This window comes from Prionailurus bengalensis, chromosome C2, assembly GCF_016509475.1.
Source record: "Prionailurus bengalensis isolate Pbe53 chromosome C2, Fcat_Pben_1.1_paternal_pri, whole genome shotgun sequence".
NCBI lineage: Eukaryota > Metazoa > Chordata > Mammalia > Carnivora > Felidae > Prionailurus > Prionailurus bengalensis.
Window position 1 is genome coordinate 4,613,011 of NC_057350.1, and position 19,273 is coordinate 4,632,283.

At 47.8% G+C, this 19,273-nt stretch overlaps 1 protein-coding gene across 2 annotated transcripts in view; it reads right to left on the reverse strand.

Moving 5' to 3' along the window:
- Positions 1-1,610: 1,610 nt before the first annotated feature.
- The window catches only part of BACE2 (beta-secretase 2), a 91,172-nt gene continuing 73,509 nt past the window's right edge, over positions 1,611-19,273 (reverse strand). Inside the window, exon 9 of one of the 2 annotated variants that reach the window (XM_043593562.1) lies at positions 1,611-2,096. In XM_043593562.1, the coding sequence (XP_043449497.1) occupies positions 1,843-2,096 (254 nt within the window). In that variant the 3' untranslated portion in view covers positions 1,611-1,842. The remainder of the gene's footprint in view (positions 2,097-19,273) is intronic. The other variant, XM_043593563.1, reaches the window with a different exon arrangement.

Here is a 19,273-nt window from a genome sequence, read left to right on the forward strand (position 1 = left end):
GTGCTCTGCAATTACTACCTGTCACCTAGCCGAGACCGGACCTGATGAGTATCCGATAAGGGAAGCCCCCTCCTGCCATCCCATCTCTAGAGGGCCTCGTAACCCGCCATGTTCCAGCTGTTTCCTGAACAGAGCACAGAAGATTCACGCTCTAAGATCAACTCAAACCTTCTGTTGCTGTAGTGTCCACAAGGACACCACGACGTGTATAAGTGGCCCCACATCTCTGTGGTTGTCTATTCCTCAGGACGGATGTGCCCTGGTCCAGTGAGCAGAGCAGATGGCTGACCCCCCCCCCCCCAACCTCGATGTAGCCTATTCTGAATATACGTGACGGTCCAGCCAGAGCAGAAACTCCAGTTAGCCCTCCCAGTAGGATTCCTGCATCCACCCAACTCACCCCAATAGCAATGCAAAGTGAACATGGACTTGGGCACCCAAACAAGAGAGGGGATATTGGCTTTGAACTGTGAACGCTTCTAATTACATCTGATCACAGCAGGCTGACTACAGAGCATGAAGGATTTTTTTTTTTTTTTGCGAAGAAATTAGTTTATCAAATAAATGATAGCAAGAGGGAGGTTCCTCAAATAAAGATCGCACTGCACACCCACCTCGTCGCCGGAGACCGAACACGCCAAAGGAGAGCAGCGCGCAGGTCATGGATTTGTTCTCGCGGGTTCAGATGGCTACACTGGAGTCTAGGGGTTCTGCGGACGCGGACACATGGTCTGGAAGCACGGAAAAAGCCGAAGTTCCTTCAAGTCCTCCGCGCATCTTGTGTCTTCCTTCCCCCTGAGTGTTGGTCACAAGGACGGGCATTCGGCCATTTCCCTGCCTTCCTAAAAGGTAATAACCCAACCTACCTTCAGAGATCTGGAAAAAACAACCAACCAAGCTGGCGAAATAGGATCTGTTTTTCTCACCCAAACCCCACTTGTTAATTTTAAGTACGAGTATGCCTGTGGGATGATGGCCAGCTGGGTGACAGAACAGCACCTGTCACTCTCACCCAGCGGGATGATGATTCTTCCAGCCGAGGGCAACAAGGGCAGCCAGCAAGCTGCGTGCGGCCCCCACCCGGGCGCGGGGCCCCGGGCCAAGTCTCAGCAGAGGTAGCTTCTTATTTTCAGACCCACGGTACTACACAAGCACGAGCACAAAAGAGGAGGCTTCCCTTGCACTCTGCCATGATGGACAATAGGCTTCCCGTCTTCAGAAGAGGCTGGTGAAGACCGTGCAGGGAGGTTCTTCTCCCGGGGGATTCGAGCTCCCGTTCAGACCACAGAGAGACCCCGAAAAGGGTTCTGTTTCCAACTCCGAAGCGGGCAGGATGGTCATATCATCAGGCCCCAGGTGGCTCCTCCTGCCGCCATATTGCAAGGCTCCCGTACACTCTGATCCAGGTTGAGGCCTGGTGCCAAACACCCTTCCGTGCAATTAATATGAAAAGCTTCCCATCAGCTAGGAGGAGTTAACGAACCATACGTACCCCCTTCTCCAGAGACGGGAGGAAGGGGAGAATGAGCCAAAGCCGGTCTTGGCCGCACACTTAGCCAGTCTGGCATAACCAGTCACATAAAGCCTGAAGCCCAATTCACTCTGTTTTGGTTTAGAATGAGGTGTTTTTTATTATAATTTTTCTTGGAAGGGAGGGAGAAGAAGGAAGCTTTAAAATCAAGAATCAAAATACAGTGAATCTGGAAGGCATCTGGGAGCAGAACAGATTTAAGACTAGTGGTTACAGGAAGGAACCCTGCCTTATGACCCCGGCTGCTGCACCTGAAACGGAATTCTCCTAACAGAGAGTTCAAGGTCGCGCACGAGCTCGGACCCTGCTCTTCATTTCCAGCGATGCCGGACGAGCGAGGACTCATCATTGACAACCTCGGGGTCCGGGGGCAGGCGCCGACACCGGAAAGGAAGTAGCAGCAGGACGATCAGGGTAAGAAGGATGATTCCACACACGCTCATGAGAGTGTAGGAGACAATCCACAAAATGGGCTCGTTCAAAGGCAGGGCGGGGACGCAGTTGCTGGCTATGTCGTCTGTTGAGAAAGGCCCAGAAATTTCAGACACTGGAGCACCGGCAATCTCTGGGGAGACAGAAAGGGGGAAAATCCACAGCTGTGAGGGGCGCAGCCCATCTCCGCCGTGTAACGAGAGAGAGAGAGAACGCCCGCTCTGCGAGACCACGGCCTCACGGGTCAGGAGCCAGTGGCTCGGGCGGGGGACCTCTGCGCCAGCACGTTGTCACGGCGTTCAGTGCCCGCACCCGCGCACGGCACGTCCCGCGGTCTGCAGGTGCTGCACCCACGTGGGGGAGAGCGATGTGCAGAAGGGCGCATCCAGAAGCCTCGGGGGCCCCGGCGAGGCCTGGCAGGGCCGCGGGGCCCGGCGGGCGAGGGGGCATCGCCCAGCGCCTGGGGAGGACGAGCGAGACGGGGCGGCTGGGAGGGCAGGAGGGGAAGGAAGTAGGAAGGACAGTGGTATCTACGGCGAGGAGCTCGGCAGAGCCTGCCCGAAGCTCGGGGATGTCCCCGGTGCAGTCCACCTGACTTCGTGCCGCCTTCACGTCAGCCTGCCCCACACTCCCTCCGGGCTCCAAGACCAGCCGGTCAGACCGGCCTGCCCAAGAGAGTCGTCCCTGCCCCGCGTCCCCCCTGCAGCGTACGAAGGGCCCAGAATCAGGAACGGTATGTGAGTGCAACACTGAATTCGCAGGAAATACGACTTGCAGACACGGGGCTAGAGCTCTTACCACAGACGAGGTCAGGAGCGTTCCTCCCTTCCTCCGTTCGTTCCTTCCTTGCTTCCTCACTCCCTCCCTCCTTCCCTCCTTCCCTTCCTCCCTTCCTTTCTTTTTTTCTTTTCTTTTCTTTTTTTTTTTAAGTAGGCTCCATGCCCAGGGAGCCCACCCAGGTGGGCTCAGTCAGGTAAGCGACCAACTTCGGCTCAGGTCATGATCTCATGGCTCATGAGTTCGAGCCCCGCGTCGGACCCTGTGCTGACAGCTCGGAGCCTGGAGCCTGCTTCGGATTCTGTGTCTCCCTCTCTCTCTCTGCCCCTCCCCTATTCATGCTCTGTCTCTGTCTCAAGAATAAACATTAAAAAAAAAATTTTTTTTTAAATGAAAAAAATTGTAGGCTCCATGCCCAGAGTAGAGCCCAACACGGGCCTTAAACCGATGACCCTGGGATCAAGACCTGAGCGGAGATCAAGAGTCGGATGCTTAAGGGACCTAGCCACTCGGGCGCCCCGGAGAGGATTTCTCAAAGCAAGTCTGGGGGTTATCAGTACTGCATTTCTCTACCATCAGATTTATCTGCCCCTTTCAGAAGCACAGAATTTATGTGGCATTTTACGTTTTACTCGGAAAAAGAAAACGGTCTTGCCACCCACTTCACCCATGTTTAATCGCAGAAATGAATATTGAGCCCCCAAAAAAACATTGTCACTAAGCATTTGATTTTTCTGTAACTGGAAGCCTCAAGACCCTAAGGTCTGCCACATAACATCTTTTTTTGGTGAGGAAAGAAAAAGTCAAACAAACAATGGAATGATGGCCTTAGAAGAAGGGTTTAAAATGGGGGAAGAAACAGACGTGATTGGAACATTTTCCTGCTCATGGGGAGTGTGTGTGTGTGTGTGTGTGTGTGTGTGTGTGTGGACTCACGGCGTCCTCTGAGTCAGCTGGAAGAGCGCAGCAAGGGACCAGAGCCTGTGTGTACCCAGGAACACAGGGGCGCTGGCCTCCTGTCCGTCCAGACGGCAGGTGCTGCGGCTGTGGTCACCATTTAAACAACAAACTCTTGGGCCATTTATATTTCTATTATAATTTCTGCCTTTTTCTCCTGAGCTGTAAGAATCCTTCACGTAGTAGAAACAAGTGGCAAGTGCCTTTCCAGAGCAGGTCCTCTGTCTTTTAAAAAGCGTGTTTACTTTATAAACTGGGAAGCATGCTTAGTGCAGGAACCAAAACCAGCACCAGTGCGGAACGTGAGGCGATGAAAATCACCTAAAACCACTTTTGCTTCAAGATGGAGTAAGAGGGGCCACATTTACCCCCCCCCCCACCCGAAGCAACTAAAATACTGGACAAAATATATGATGAAACAAAGATTCTGAAGATATTGCAAACCGCGCAAGGAGCCTAAGTCCCGAGGGATAGAGGAAAGTGGCCTTGAGAACGTTTCTGGGTTCTGGTGCAGGGAGGGGGACACGGGCAGAGGTGGGCAGCCTTCTGGGCGGGGGCGGGGCAGGGCTGGGAGGTCCAGGGAGGTCCAGGCAGGACCGAGAGGAGGGGCAGGGCAGAGGGGCAGGGCTGCGGGGACAGGGCAGGGCTGGGAAGCAGGGCAGAGGGGCAGGGCTGGGGGCGGGACAGAGCAGGGCTGGGGGTGGGGGGCAAGGCAGGGCTGGGGACTGCTGGGGTTCACAAGGGCAGTGAAGGGCAGGAGGCAGCTGTAGACAGAAATTCCACACACCTCCAGAGGGCCCCCCGCCGAGCCTTCAGCAGAGAGCTGACAAAATTGAGCGGAGGGCCCAAGATCCACTTGAAAGGCCTAGAAGGAACAGGGCTTGGGGCTCCCGTGCAGAGCTGACAACTCTATCTACCGCCAACCGCTTTCTGTCTACGCCGTGTCCCAGTGGAAAAAAACCCAAACCCAACTCGCAGGGCATGAATCAGAGTACTAAGGGTCTCTCCTCCATCACGGGGAAAGGAACCATAGACTGCACAGCGCTCTGGTCTGATCTTAGAGGCTTCAAAGCAACACGGGCCACGGGCGCCTGGGTGGCTCAGTGGGTTGAGCGTCCCACTCTTGGTTTCAGCCCAGGTCATGATCTTGTAACCGCTTTTCTAAAACGCGGGGATCGCGTTCTGGCGGATGGAACCCACGATCAAGGCTGACAGCAGTCCCGGCACCCGGCTGATGAGGTCGAGAATGAAACCAAAGGAGTCTGGCTACCCGGGAGGGGCTCCTCCGCAGGAGGCCCGTTTAGACAAACATCCAATATATCCGGAGGCAGTTTATCAGCCTGATTAGTAGCCAAACACATTCCGCAAGAGGCCCTGAGATCGGGAGCCTGCTTTAGGGCCATTCACAGCTGGACGCAGGGTACCTCAGTCTACCTGTTCTGCCGCCTGCAGAAGAGAGGACTTCAGGAGTCAGTAGGGGACTCTGATGAAAAATAGTAAAGGCAGAATTCCATCATGGTCCAAGCCACATTCCGACACACATATAGTCCTTACAGACCACTTCCTAGGAAACAGTCCTTGGCTGGGTTTTAAGTCGGTCGGGTTCTAGTTTCGGCCGGCTCCCAGTGGAGGTCCCAGGGCCAGAAGCAGCCAGACCAGGGATGTGGAGGGGATCACACCAGACCAATGAGGAGGAAATCTCAGACGGCAGTCGTGAAGGTTGGCAGCCGTCCTGGTGACTTAGGTGGCTGTCCCGTGCCCAAGACAGACAACGTCGTACAAGGACAGGGATCCAGCTCCTGGGTCTTACTACCAAATCGGCCGGGGTCCTAACTTCCAGCCAAAGGGCGGGCTTTGTCCTCCCCGTGGAGCAGCCCCGGACTAGAGGATTACAGCCCGAGCGACTGACATCAAAGTGTTCCATTAGGACCAAACTTCTCGAAAAGCCCCTGAAATGAGAGTAAACGAAGAAGAGAGAGGACTCACCTAGTTCGCACCGAGGCGCAGAGCCCAGAGGATGGAAAGACTCACAGCCCCACGTAAGGGCGCCGAAACGATGAAGTTACGGAGTGGGGTTCGTGAGCAAACGGCTAAGAAAGAATTCTTGTGACGTCTGGTGCAAAAGGTGATTTTCTTCCAGCTCGGGGACAGGACCCGGGGGCAGAAAGAGCTGCACCGGGCTTGTGAGGAGTGACTGGCGATATACTTCTAAGTTAGTGGGGGTGAGGGGCGGCGTAAGTCTCTAAGGAACTTGGAAGCTAGGCTCTCAGGACCTTGAGGGGCTCGCTGCTGCCAAGATGAGGTTACCTTCGGTCTTTGATAAAACAAAACCACCAAGGCAGTAAGGCAGCCAGGAGGTCCCTGAGCAAGGTCACACTCGGCACGTGTCAGTGTCAGTGGGCTGCGAGGTGTAAGGAGATTTAACTTCAGCTGCATTTCTCTTGCCTTTGTTTCCCTCAACAATCTCGGGGTTCCGGGGATCAAGCCCCACGCTATCAACACAGAGCCTGCTTGGGATTCTCTCTCCCTCTCTCTCTGCCCCTCCCCTGCTCCCACTCTATCTTCTAAAATAAAAAAAATAAGCATTAAGGAAAAAAAAAAAAAAAGCAAGACAAGGCAGGACTCTAACTTAAATGTGACCCAGGAACACATCTGAAGCATATTTGCAAGAATACGGGAGTATTCAGCACTGTTTTGGATACCTGGACCCAATTTTAACAAGCTGGGGCTTAAGTCACCAACAGGCAATTCTCACACCCCAGCTGGGTGTCCACGAATTCAACTCAATTCTGACACTGTCTACCCGGAAGCAGCATCAGATCCCACGGGTGAAGGGCTCAAGTCCTACAAAGCTGTCCCCCAACCCCCGACCTTCAGACATCAGTCAAAAGCCCAGGTTGTTACCTATGCTTCTGACTGATGAACTACAGACTGGAGGTACCAACCACCCCCACCTTGAGCTTCACTCATTTGCTAGAGAGGCTCACGGAACTCAGAGAGACTGGGTACTTACTGAATTACTGGTTTACTATAAAAGGACAAAACTCAGGGGCAGCCAGATGGAAGAGGTGGCCAGGGCGAGGTCTGGGGGGAGGGGGAGGAGCCTCCGTGCCTGCAGGTGCCGCCCTCACCATATTTCCACACATCCACCTGCCCCGAACCCTCTCCTTTTGGATTTTCATAGTGGGTTCGCTGCACAGACCTGACGGATGAAGTCACTGGCCAGTGGAGATGGCTTCAGTGACCAGCCCCTCCCTCCCTGGAGGCCAGGGGGAGGGACCGGAAGTTCCAACACTAATCACAGGCCAGCCCCACCCTTAGATGCTTTCCAAAGTCACCTCACTAACATAACAAAAGACAACACTCCTTGTTGGAAATTCCCAGGGTTTTAAGGAGCTCTGTGCCAGAAATGGAGGCAAATACCAAACACATATTTCTTGTAAACTGTAACATCACAAGCATCCAACAAGGTGAAATTCACAATGTCTGGCCTCCAATAAAAAAAAAAAGAAAAAATCACCAAGTGTGCAAAGGAGCAGGAAAACACAATTCATAATTCACACAGAATTAGAAAAACACAGTTCATAACAAGGGGGGAAAGAATCAATCCTATGAAACTTGGCAAGGAATGACACCCATGGTGGAATTCGTAGACAAGATGTTAAAACAGCTACTATAACTACATTCCACTCAGGACGCTGGAGGGAATATCGGGCGTGAATAAAGACACAATAGCTATAATCACGTCAGACGTGTTAAACAGACAGACAGAAGCTACGAGACCTAAGTCAAATTTCTAGAGATGAAAACTGCAATGTGCAAGAAGGGAAATGCACTGCATGATATTAATAGAATATGTATCCGCAGGAGAAAAAGACCAGTCAACCTGACAACTTGAAACTGACCATGAAACACAGGGAGGGCAAAATCCTGAAAACATAAACAGAGAACGTCGGTAAACTGTAGGGCCACACTCAGAGGACCCAGATGAGGGGAGGGATGGGAAGCAGAAAACATATCTGAAACAATGATACCCCAAACCTTTCCAGACTTCAAGGAACCAGCAAGGTCACAGATCCAAGAGGCTCAGAGATCCCCAAGCGTAAGAAGCACGAAGCAGATCACACCAGTGAACTGCTGAAAACTGGTGACAGAGGGAAAACCTTAAACGCACAGAAAGCAAAACGACACATTCTGTACAAGGGAACAAACAGAATTAGAGCGACTTTCATGTCAGGAGTAACACAAGCGACAAGACTGTGCGGTGACAGCATTCAAGTGCCAGAAGGGAAAACCTTGTCAATCTAGAATTCCGTACCAAGCAACAGGGTCTTTCAAAGTGGAGATAAAGATGTTTTCCGACATACACCAGCTGCAAGAATTTATCACAAGAAGAGACACGCACAGCCTTAAGAAAGAAGGAAATTCTGGGACACCTGGGTGGCTCAGGCAGTTAAGCATCCTAACTCTTGATTTCAGCTCAGGTCATGATCTCAGGGTCATGAGAACTGAGCCCCCGCATCAGGCTCTGCACTAGCAGCAAGGAGCCTGCTTGGGATTCTCTCTCTTCCTCCCCCCCCCCCCCTCTCTCTCTCTCTCTCTCTCTCTGCCTGTCCCTGGCTCTCTCTCTCAAAATAAACTTAACACACACACACACACACACACACACACGGATAAACCTGGAGGACATTATGTTAAGTGACATAAGCCAGACAGAGAATCTGGCTGGATCTCACCTACACGTGGAATCTAAAATAGTTCAACTCAGCAGCAGAGGGTAGAATTGTGGGGGTAGATCTTAAGTGAAGGAAGGAAGGAAAGAAAGAAGAAAGGAAGAAAAGAGAAGAAGAAAAGAAGGAAGGAGGGAGGAAGAGAAGGGAAGGGAAGGGAAGGGAAGGGAAGGGAAGGGAAGGGAAGGGAAGGGAAGGGAAGGGAAGGAAAGGAAGGAGACAGTACCTTTGTGAGGTAGGTGATGGATATGTTAGCTTCCAGGGATCATTCCACAACATACACATCTATCAAAGCATCAAGTTGTATACCTTAAATGCATATAGCTTTCATCTGTCAATTATATCTCAATAAAGCTGACCAAAAAAGCAGGAAACCATCACAGCCAACTGCACCAAAACCACGGCAAAGCCAGCCCTTCGAGCAGAAATCGGTGATGTCGGATGGAAACTGGGATCCACACAAAGGGAAGACGAGCCCAGACTCGGTGACCACACGGGCAATTATAACGTCTCTCCTTTTCATTTTAAACACTGAAGAAGATAACTGGCTGAAAGCAAAAATAACACCAGTGTAGGGGGCGGTTTCTAACACATGCCTAAGTAAAACGTGTGACAGCAACATCGGGGGACAGGATGGCGAGAGACCATGCAAGAACACTGTAGGTCCCTTTCCTACCCGAAGCGGTCCCCTGTGTCAATCAAAGCCACGGGCTACGAACCCCGTACCACCACCACCACACAACAGCCACAGCTCATGAACTCGCCGAGATCAAGAGAAACGAAAATATTCAATCCAAAGGCAGCAGGAAAAGGCGGGGAAGGGAGAGAAGAGGCCAACAGAAAACAGGTAGCAACGTGGGAATGGCATTCATTCCCACATGAATCATCACATTAAATATAATCTAAGCGGGGGGTCGGCAAACATTTCTGGGAAGGGTCGGAGAGCAAATGTGTTAGGGATTTTGGGGCCGCCTCGGATTCCTGTCCCCTTCCGCCCTGATTATTTTCACACCCCTTTAAAAATGTAAAACCAGGGCGCCGGGGTGGCTCAGTCGGTTAAGCGTCCGACTTCGGCTCAGGTCACGATCTCACGGTCCGTGGGTTCGAGCCCCGCGTCGGGCTCTGTGCTGACAGCTCGGAGTCTGGAGCCTGCTTCGGATTCTGGGTCTCCCTGTCTCTCTCTCTGACCCTCCCCCGTTCATGCTCTGTCTCTCTCGGTCTCAAAAATAAATAAGACATTAAAAAAATAAAAAAAGAGAATAAAAAAAAGGTAAAACCATCTTCAGAGGTCGTAGAAAAAACCTCCACCCGCCAGATCCGGCCTGCAGGCTGCCATCTGCCAACCTCGGGTCTCAACGCCCCAGCGACAACGCAGACACCGTGGAATTAGATACGAAGCAAGACCCGACTACTGGCGACCTGTAAGAAGCCCACTTTAAATACAAATACTCAAATACGTTGCAAGTCACCGGGTGGAAAAAAGACGGGTCAGGCTAACGGTAATCAAGAGAAATGCAGTGGCCGTGTCAGTCATCGGACGCCGCAGACTCAGAGCAAAGAGGACTGCCAGGGACGAAGGCACTCATTTCCGAAGGGTTCAGGTTCAACGCACGAACAGGTCACAGCCATACTAAGGGTTTACGCGCCTCCTAAGAATTCTGAAATGTAGGAAACAAGAATAAGGAACCTGCAGAAGTTTAGGGAGACCTGCCCTTATCATTCTCAGCAAGAGCGCACGCGGGCAGGAAGTGAGTGCCGGTAGAGGCCACCCCAGCAGCACGACCCGCCAGCTTGACGTCACTGGCAATTACTCCGCCCACGCGGTGCATATTTTTTTAAAATTTTTTTAACGTCTATTTATTTTTGAGAGAGAGGCAGAGAGTGAACAGGAGAAGGACAGAGAGAGAGAGGGAGACACAGAATCGGAAGCAAGCTCCAGGCTCTGAGCCATCAGCACAGAGCCCGATGCGGGGCCCGAACCCACGAACCGCGAGATCATGACCCGAGCTGAGGTCGGACGCTCAACCGACGGAGCCACCCAGGCGCCCCGAAAATACCTTGCTTTCAAGAGCACATTTAACCAACCTAGGCTACATTCTGGGCCACGAAACAAGTTTCAAGACATTGAAAAGAATTCAGTTCAGGGGCGCTTGGGTGGCTCAGTGGGTTAAGCGTCTGACTTCAGCTCAGGTCATGATCTCAAGGTTGGTGAGTTCGAGCCCTGCGTCTGGAGCCTGCTTCCGATTCTGTGTCTCCCTCTCTCTCTGCCCCTCCCCCACTCATGCTCTGTCTCAAAAATAAATAAAAACACTTAAGAAAGTTTTTTTAATAAAAAAAAAAAAAAAGAAAAGCATTCAGTTCATACTGTGTTCTCTGACCACAGTGGAATGAAGTAAGAAGTCAGAAACAGAGGGGCGCCTGGGTGGCTCCGGCAGTTAAGTGTCCAACTCCTGACTTTGGCTCACTCAAGTCACGATCTCACAGTTCGTGAGTTCAAGCCCCACACGGGGCTCTGCTTGGGATTCTGTCTCTCTCTCTCTGCCCCTGCCCCGCTTGCGCACGCGTGCTCTCTCTCTCTCTCTCTCTCTCTCTGAAAATAAGCCTAAAAAATTAAAGAAAGAAAAATCAAAAGAACGGGGCAGTCAAAAAAGTATGTCAACGAACAGCACACATGATATGATTTCACTTAGGTTAAAAGAGAAAAACCAAACGACAACAAAACCAAAACCAAGCCCAGCTCTCCTAGGTATGGGGAGGGGGGGATGATTAATTGATTCTAGCATTTGCTCTTTGCTCTTCAAGATCATATACATTTTTCATATATACACAGATACAATAAAAATACATAAAAACCCTCAACCAACTCATATTTTCTTCCATGTACACGTATTCCTTTTTTTAATCAAAAAACATTTTTTTAAGTTTTTGAAAAAAACAGCACCAATTTAAGGCGGCCAGTCAAAATGTATCATCTGGAAACAGATGCATCCCCGTAATTCCAAGCAGCTGCTTCACGTTAAAAGTCGGGCGCCCCTCTGGCTCAGCCTGGCTCAGCTGGAAGAGAGTGCAACTCTTGATCTCGAGGTTGTGAGTTGGAGCCCCACGCTAAGTATGGAGATTACTTAAGTAAATCAGTTGTTTTTTTTTTTAAATGAAGGGACGGGGCACCTGGGTGACGCGGTCGGTGAAGGGTCTGATTCTGGATTTCCGCTCAGGTCACGATCTCATGATTCATGAGTTCAAGGCACACATCAGGCTCCGTGCCGACAGCTCAGAACCTGCTTGGGACTCACTCTCTCCCCCACTCACTCTCTCTCTCTCTCTCTCCCCCCCACTCTCTGTTCCTCCCCCACTTGTGCTCTCTCATTCAAAAGAAATAAATAAACTTTAAAGTAGTTTACAAAAATTAAGGGAAAGTTGATTTAAAATTACTTCTGGAGGGTATTTTCCATTCACTGGATGATCTGCACATTTCTTACATATACTAATTATTCTATGACCACGGAATCGATTTTAATTTTTTGTACTGAAATTATGAGGCCATCCTACATACTGGTTAAGAGCACGGACCCTGGGGTCAGACTTCTGGGGTTCAAATCCTACTTCCCACGTATGAGCTGTGTCACCTTAGCCAACTTCCTTAACTTCTTCGCCCCTCAGTTTCCTTATCTGTGAAATGGGAGATGGCAATGGTACCCACAAATCACAGTCTTCGTGAATGGGGACCAAGCTAATAGAAGGCACTTAGTACAGTGCCTGCGGTAAGGGCAGTGCTTCCTAAGCATCACTTGTTAATATCTTGTTATTTTAAATCTTTCATCAATGTCTTGGGTTAAAATTGCAACTATGTGTTTTCTCGGTTCTACCTTCCAGAAGACCCAGTTGATAATGAGCACCTGAGGAAGACCCGTCAACTTACCAACTATAAAAATTATCATGGTTGGGGTCTTTTCTGCCATGGCATATGAAATAAAGTGATGGTACCGAGATGCCTTTCGAGCAGCCGTGGTTCACTTGGAAGAACATTCTGGAGCTCCAGGACAGGCATTCTAGACCCAGGGCCATTTTGTGTGGCAACTACACGAAAACCTCTTACTAACTACCCCAGGCCTCCGTGTTCTTTTTTATAAAACAAGGAACGGAGATGCATGATTCATGTCTCTGGGGCCCCTTGGCTTTGCAATCCTTTGATTATATTCTAAGTAGATGGCAGGGGCCTCGCTCTGAAACTCTGTTCTCAACAGCTAACTTTCCTATTTTTAAACACGAAGATGTACCAGATGATCCACTTTCAACCTGCACAAGGAAATTCACAGCGAAACGACTGCCACAATCCATGGTACGTCTCAAGTTGTAAAAGCTCAACTCTATACAGCTCTTGGGTGTTAAATGTCTCAATCTATAAAAAGACATGAGTGGTATTTCAGAAGCTTTGGATACATTAAGAGAGATCTGTCAATCTTAACGCTCTGTTATCCTTCTAGCTCTAGGACACTTGGCCCAGCCAACACAGAGGCATCTCTGAAAGTGCACCGGCCTTGAACGTCTGTCTGTCTGCTGCTGACTGGTGAGACTATCTGTACGCTGAAGCCCCAGGCCGGCCAGCACTATGACACGCGGTGACCACCGCCGTATTTATCCGGCTCTGATCTGAGACCAGAATAGTGATTCTTTGTAGGGGTTGGGGGGGGGGGGGTGAGGCGAGGAGAGGCAGGGCAGCACAAAAGAAGCATCTGTAGATCTTTTTCCAAAATAACCATCACCCTCCCACCCACCACCATTCTGATACACCCTGGCTGAAAAAGGAGGGGAGGGTGTGGGCCATCATGTATTTTAAAAAGCTCCCCGGCAAAGTCCTCAAAGAGCTCCCACTCGCTGCTCTCCTGCCCACCCTGTCCCAACCCTTAGAGACAAGCCGAATCCCAGAGCGGAGTGTGGTGTGACAAACGCCAATTATTACGGAAACCCAATAAAAGACATCAAGAGAAAAGGGAGGCTCCCAAAGGTTTGGGCTCCACCAAGTGCTAGCTGGCACCGAGAGAGAACGTCCTCCTCCTCCCACACATAGAAAAGATGATAAACTCATATTTTTAAATATGTAGATGAGCCCGGAAATAGGTGCTAGAACTGGGGATCCAAAGCCCAGGGACAGGGGTGCGGAGGGGGATGGGCAAAAGACTTGACCCCGGCACCACGGAGATGGCTGGTAGAGGCTGGCTCGCTGGGGGAGGGAGCCGGGAAATTTCTGCCAATCCGGAAGCCGGACTCACTCTGCCCGAGGTCTGAAGGGCAAGGAAGAACCTCCTGTGAGAAGCAGAGCTTCCCTGCCACCGCCTTGGAGCAGGGCTGGCATCGAAATTTACACAGCTTGGTGTAGAAATCCTGAAGTGCTCACCGCCTCACACTCAGCAGAAACAAATGCAAAATTGGTTTATGGCAACATTTTTACAACCCAAGGTGCACTGAACTCTCTCCAAAGGGAAAAAAAAAAAAAGGCTTTCCCACTAAAGATAAGCTCACAACAAGTAGTTGCAAACCAAGTGAGAAGAAAATCTGCCACGAGAGAACAGCAGACACAAAACCAAAGAGATCAGCTCTCCGTAAACGATAGGAAAACAGAATATGCTAGAGATTACACAATAGCGGTGTTTAAAAACTCACTAAAATACTACCAAGGCTTTTTAATCAGGCTGATTGAAAAGTTCATAAAGGAAAATAAAATTGAGAAAGAACAGCAGTGGGGGGCGCCGGGGTGGCTCAGTCGGTTAAGTGTCTGATGCTTGATTTCGATTCAGGTCATGATCTCACCGTTCATGAGATCAAGCCCCTCATCCAGCTATCGGCGTGGAACTTGTTTGGGATTCTCGGTCGCCCTCTCTGCCCCTTCTCCACTCATGCGTGTGTGAGCACATGCGCACACACTCTCTCCTGCTCTCTCAAGAGCAATAAATTAAAAAAAAAATACTGTAAGATATATCGATTGAACAGAATAGAAAATCCAGACATACAGACCTATCTCCCCAAATACTGGAATTTGGTATGTGATAATATTCAAATCAGTGAAGAAAATGTGGATTATTTGGAAAAATGTTATAGGAACATGGGATAATCATCTGGGGGGGAGGTTTAATCCATACAAACTATGTCAAGGTAAATCAAATATAGAAGTACTTGTACAAATCACGAAATAATTTCAATAAACAAGGTCATTTAAAATGTGGCTTTAAACCTAAGGGACTTAAAGGAAAAGACTGACATATTTAAATACATGAAAGCATTTCTTCAATAAAATCCATTATCAGGGGCGCCTGGGTGGCTCAGTCGGTTAAGCGGCCAACTTCGGCTCAGGTCATGATCTCGCAGTCCGTGAGTTCGAGCCCCACGTCGGGCTCTGTGCTGACAGCTCAGAGCCTGGAGCCTGCTTCAGATTCTGTGTCTCCCTCTCTCTCTGCCCCTCCCCTGTTCATCCTCTGTCTCTCTGTCTCAAAAGTAAATAAACTTTAAAAAAAAAAAATTAAACAAAATCCATTATCAGCAAAGTTTCTAAATAATGTAGAATTGAAATATGGATCATAGCTTTTTTCCCTCCAAATAGCTAATTACTCCATTACACCACAGAGATTCTGCAAATCAATAGAAAACAACTAAAAACCCGACAGGAAAAAAAAAAAAATGGGGAAAGGATAGGAGTGCCTAGTTCACAGAAAATGAGAAGCAAATGCCCTAGACATTTACTTGTAAAAATAAACTCCACCTCACGCATACAAAGTAATACAAATTAAAAACTACACTGAGATAACCTTCATCCATCAGGTTGGCAAAACTCCCAAAGGGGTGACAACACCTTGTTGGTGACGCTGACTGGAGAGTCAGGCCACAGTATACATTGCTAGACAAATGGTACAGCCAACGCAGAAAAGAGCACAAGCTCCTTAGAAGGCGATGTGACGACACCCATCAAGATGACAAAATCTTAGGGCACCTGGGGGGCTCAGTTGGCTGAGCGACTGACTTCGGCTCAGGTCACGATCTCACAGTTCGTGGGCTCGAGCCCTACCTGTATCGGGCTTGCTGCTGGCAGGGCAAAGGCTGCTTCAGATCCTCTGTCCCCCCGCCCTCTCTCCTCCTCCCCTGCCTGCACACTCTCTCAAAAATAAATAAACATTAAAAAAAAAGATTCTTGTATGTTTATACCCTTTAACCCAGCAATTCTATTCTACTTTGTATGTGAGAATAAACACAGACAAATGGGATCCACTGCAACACTGTCTATAACAACAGGAGACTGGAAACAACTTCAATGTATCCATAAGGAATTGTTAAATGAATTAGAGAAGAGCAACAGAAGATTACGAGGCTCAAAAAATAATGGGGAGAGGGGGCGCCTGGACGGCCCACTCGGTTAAGTGTCCGACTTCGGCTCAGGTCATGATCTCGCGGTTCAAGAGTTCGAGCCCTGCATTGAGCTCTCTGCTGTCAGTGCGAAACCCACTTTGGACCCCCTGTCCCCCTCTCTCACTGCCCCTCCCCTGCTGGTTCTCTCTCTCTCAAAATAAACAAATTTAAGGAAATAATGAGGGAACACTTGAAGTATTTATAATTGCCTCTAACAGAGCGGGGCACTATATAATGCATTGTAATTTGAACATGATCTGGCCGTTTTCAAAAATTAAATAAAATAATGGAGATAAAGGGAATACAAGTCACAACAATATTCACGGAACAAAACTTACAGAAAAGTAAACTTGTCTACTTGAAAAAGTACACAGTGGAATTGCCAGAAATGAAAAATACAGTCGATGTAATTAAAAGCTCACTGAATAGTTTAAGTGGTCGACTGAACACAGTTGAAGAGAGAACTGGGGCACCATGGGATGTATCTGCGGAAACCTACACAGAATACAGCAAAGATAAAGAGAAGAAAATATGAGTGAAAAGTCAGGGGACATGGAGGAAATAAGGAGACATCTCAAAATTTATCTCAGGAGATCCAAAAGAGGTAAAAATGGCTGTGAGGTAAGAGTGAAGGAGAAACCAGCTGAGAATTCTCTAGGATTGATGATAAAAAACACGAATCCTTAGATTCAGAGAGCACAATGAGTCTTGAGCAAGATGAAAAACAATCTATATCTACATACCTCACGGTGAAACTCCAGAAGACTAAAAATTTAACCTAAGTCTGAACAGCAAGCAGAGGAAACAGAGGACCCTTTTTGGTACAACTGAAAGTGACTTTTCATCAGCAGTAATGTTGGCCAGAAGACGTCGAAACATCATCTTCAAAACACTAAGGGAAAAACGGTCACCCTAGAATTCCACACATAGTTAAATTATGATTCGAGAATTGGGGAAAAATGAGGGCCACCTGGGTGGCTCAATTGGTTGAGCATCCAACATCGGCTCAGGTCGTGATCTCACGGTTTTTGAGTTCGAGCCCTGCATAGGGCTCTGTGCTGACAGCTCAGAGCCTGGAGCCTGCTTCGGGTTCTGTGTCTCCCTCTCTCTCTGCACCTGCCCTGCTCATGCTCTCTGTGTGTCTCTCTCAAAAGTAAATATTAAAAAAAATTTTTTAATTTTTGAATTTTTATTTATTTTTGGAGGAGAGAGAGAAACAGAGCATGAGCAGGGGAGGAGCAGAGAGAGAGGGAGACACAGAATCAGAAGCAGATTCCAGGCTCTGAGCTGTCAGCACAGAGCCCGACATGGGGCTCGAACCCACAAACTGTAAGATCATGACCTGAGCCAAAGTCGGACGCTCGCTCAACCGACTGAGCCACCCAGGCGCCCCCTAGAAATTTTTTTTTAACTTGGGGGAAACATGAGATTTAAAAGAAATCCTAAATTACATTCTTCAGCATAAGGAAAACTGCTGTGTCATAATGTTTATCCGTTTTCCTTTGTCGGGCTTTGAACAGCTTTTAGTTTGATGAAAATGGCGGTTTTATGTAATAATGTAATTACTGAATGATGTGCTTTAGTTTGTTTTATGAATAAAGCTGCTTCTGGTCAGGTCTTTGGGTGGAAACACACATTCATTTCCTCACTGCATCTACCTAAGAGTGCCGTTGCTGAGTCATAGAGTAGGAATATGTTTAACATTAGCAGAAAATGTCAAACCGTTTTTCCATTCATACTAAACAATTTCAGCAAAGTGAGAATCCCTTAACGGAGGATTAGAAGGGAACTCCAAGAGCCTACTCCATGCACCAGACTATAGGACTGCTCTCACAAAAAATCCAAGTGCCTCTAACAACTATTTTAAAAGCAGAATTTAGCAACGTGACTGGATAGAAGATTAATATACAAACAAACCCTGTGTTGCCTGTATACCAATCAAAATAGGTATCTGAGCAAGAGGTATATGCATAAGAACTTCTTGAAGAAAACTGCAAAAACTCTGTAGGATATAATAGAAGACCTAAACAAGTAAGACTTATTAGCACATTCAGGAGGAGAAGACTTGTATAATAAAGATTTGACTTGGGGGCGCCTGGGTGGCTCAGTTCGAGACCCGCGTCGAGGCTCACAGCTCAGAGCCTGGAGCCTGCTTCAGATTCTGCCCCTCCCCTGCTCGCACTCTTGTCTCTCTCTCTCTCTCTCTCTCTCTCAAAAATAAATACACATTAAAAAGTAAATAAATAAAGATTTGGTTTCTTCTCAAGTTAATCCGTACATCCAGTGCACTTGCAATCAAAATCTCAATAAGGTTCTTCAGAGATCTTGACAAGCTGAACAAAAGGACAAAAGTAGCCAGGACCATCTAAAGAAGAATAAGGAGAAGAGGTGAGCCCCTGCTGGATATTAGGTCTTATTATAACTATAGATATTAAACTATATGTTATACCACAGGGGCAGGCAGCTACACCAGTGGGATAAAAGAGAATGTTCAGAAATAAGAGATCCAGGGGCACCTGGGGAGCTCAGCTGGTGGAGCGTAAGACTCTTGGTTTCGGCTCAGGTCATGATCTCACAGTTCGTGGGTTCGAGCCCTGAGTTCAGCTCCACACTGACAGCACAGAGCCTGCACAGAATCTCTCTCTCTCTCTTTTCCCCTCTCCCACTTGCGCTCTCTCTCAAAATAAATAAATAAACTTAAAATAAAAAAAAAAATAATAGATCCAGATTTATACTGGGTCTTGGTATACAACGAAGATGTTATTAAAATTATTTAATTATTTAACTTGAATCTAAACCAAGCCAAGTTTATAGAAATGTGAGGTTAAATGAACATATTAAATGATACCATTAGGAAAAATCCAGACAAATCTAAATATATCCTACAAAACAACGGGCTTTTGGGGGAAAAAAAAAAAAGAACAGCTAAGAATACCATTTGGGGGGTAACTGAGGAAATCTGAATATGGCCTAGATACTACACGATATTACAATGTAAATATTGTTAGTTTTTTAGGAGTCATAATGGTATTATGGTTATATATGAGCCTGTCCTTAATTTTAAGAGATATTTGTGGATGAGGTATTATGGAGTAAAATATTTAGGAGTAAAATGTCATGATATCTGCAACCTACTTGCAAATGGCTCAAACAAAAACTACATACACACATACTAATATACATCAAAATATAAAATTATTAAATCTAGATAATGTGTATTTAGAATGTCATTATTTTTAGTCTTTTCTGTATATTAAAATTTTTATAATAAAATATTGAAAATATCAGAGGAAAAAATATATTTCATAAATGGTCCTGAGAAAATTGAATGCCCTTATAAAAATTAGATTCCTACTTCACATTATGAGAAAATGGCGGGGGGGGGGGGGGAGAGGAGAAGTATATAGTATCTCTAGAAAAAAAAATCTCTATTTTCTTAGATTAAAGAAAA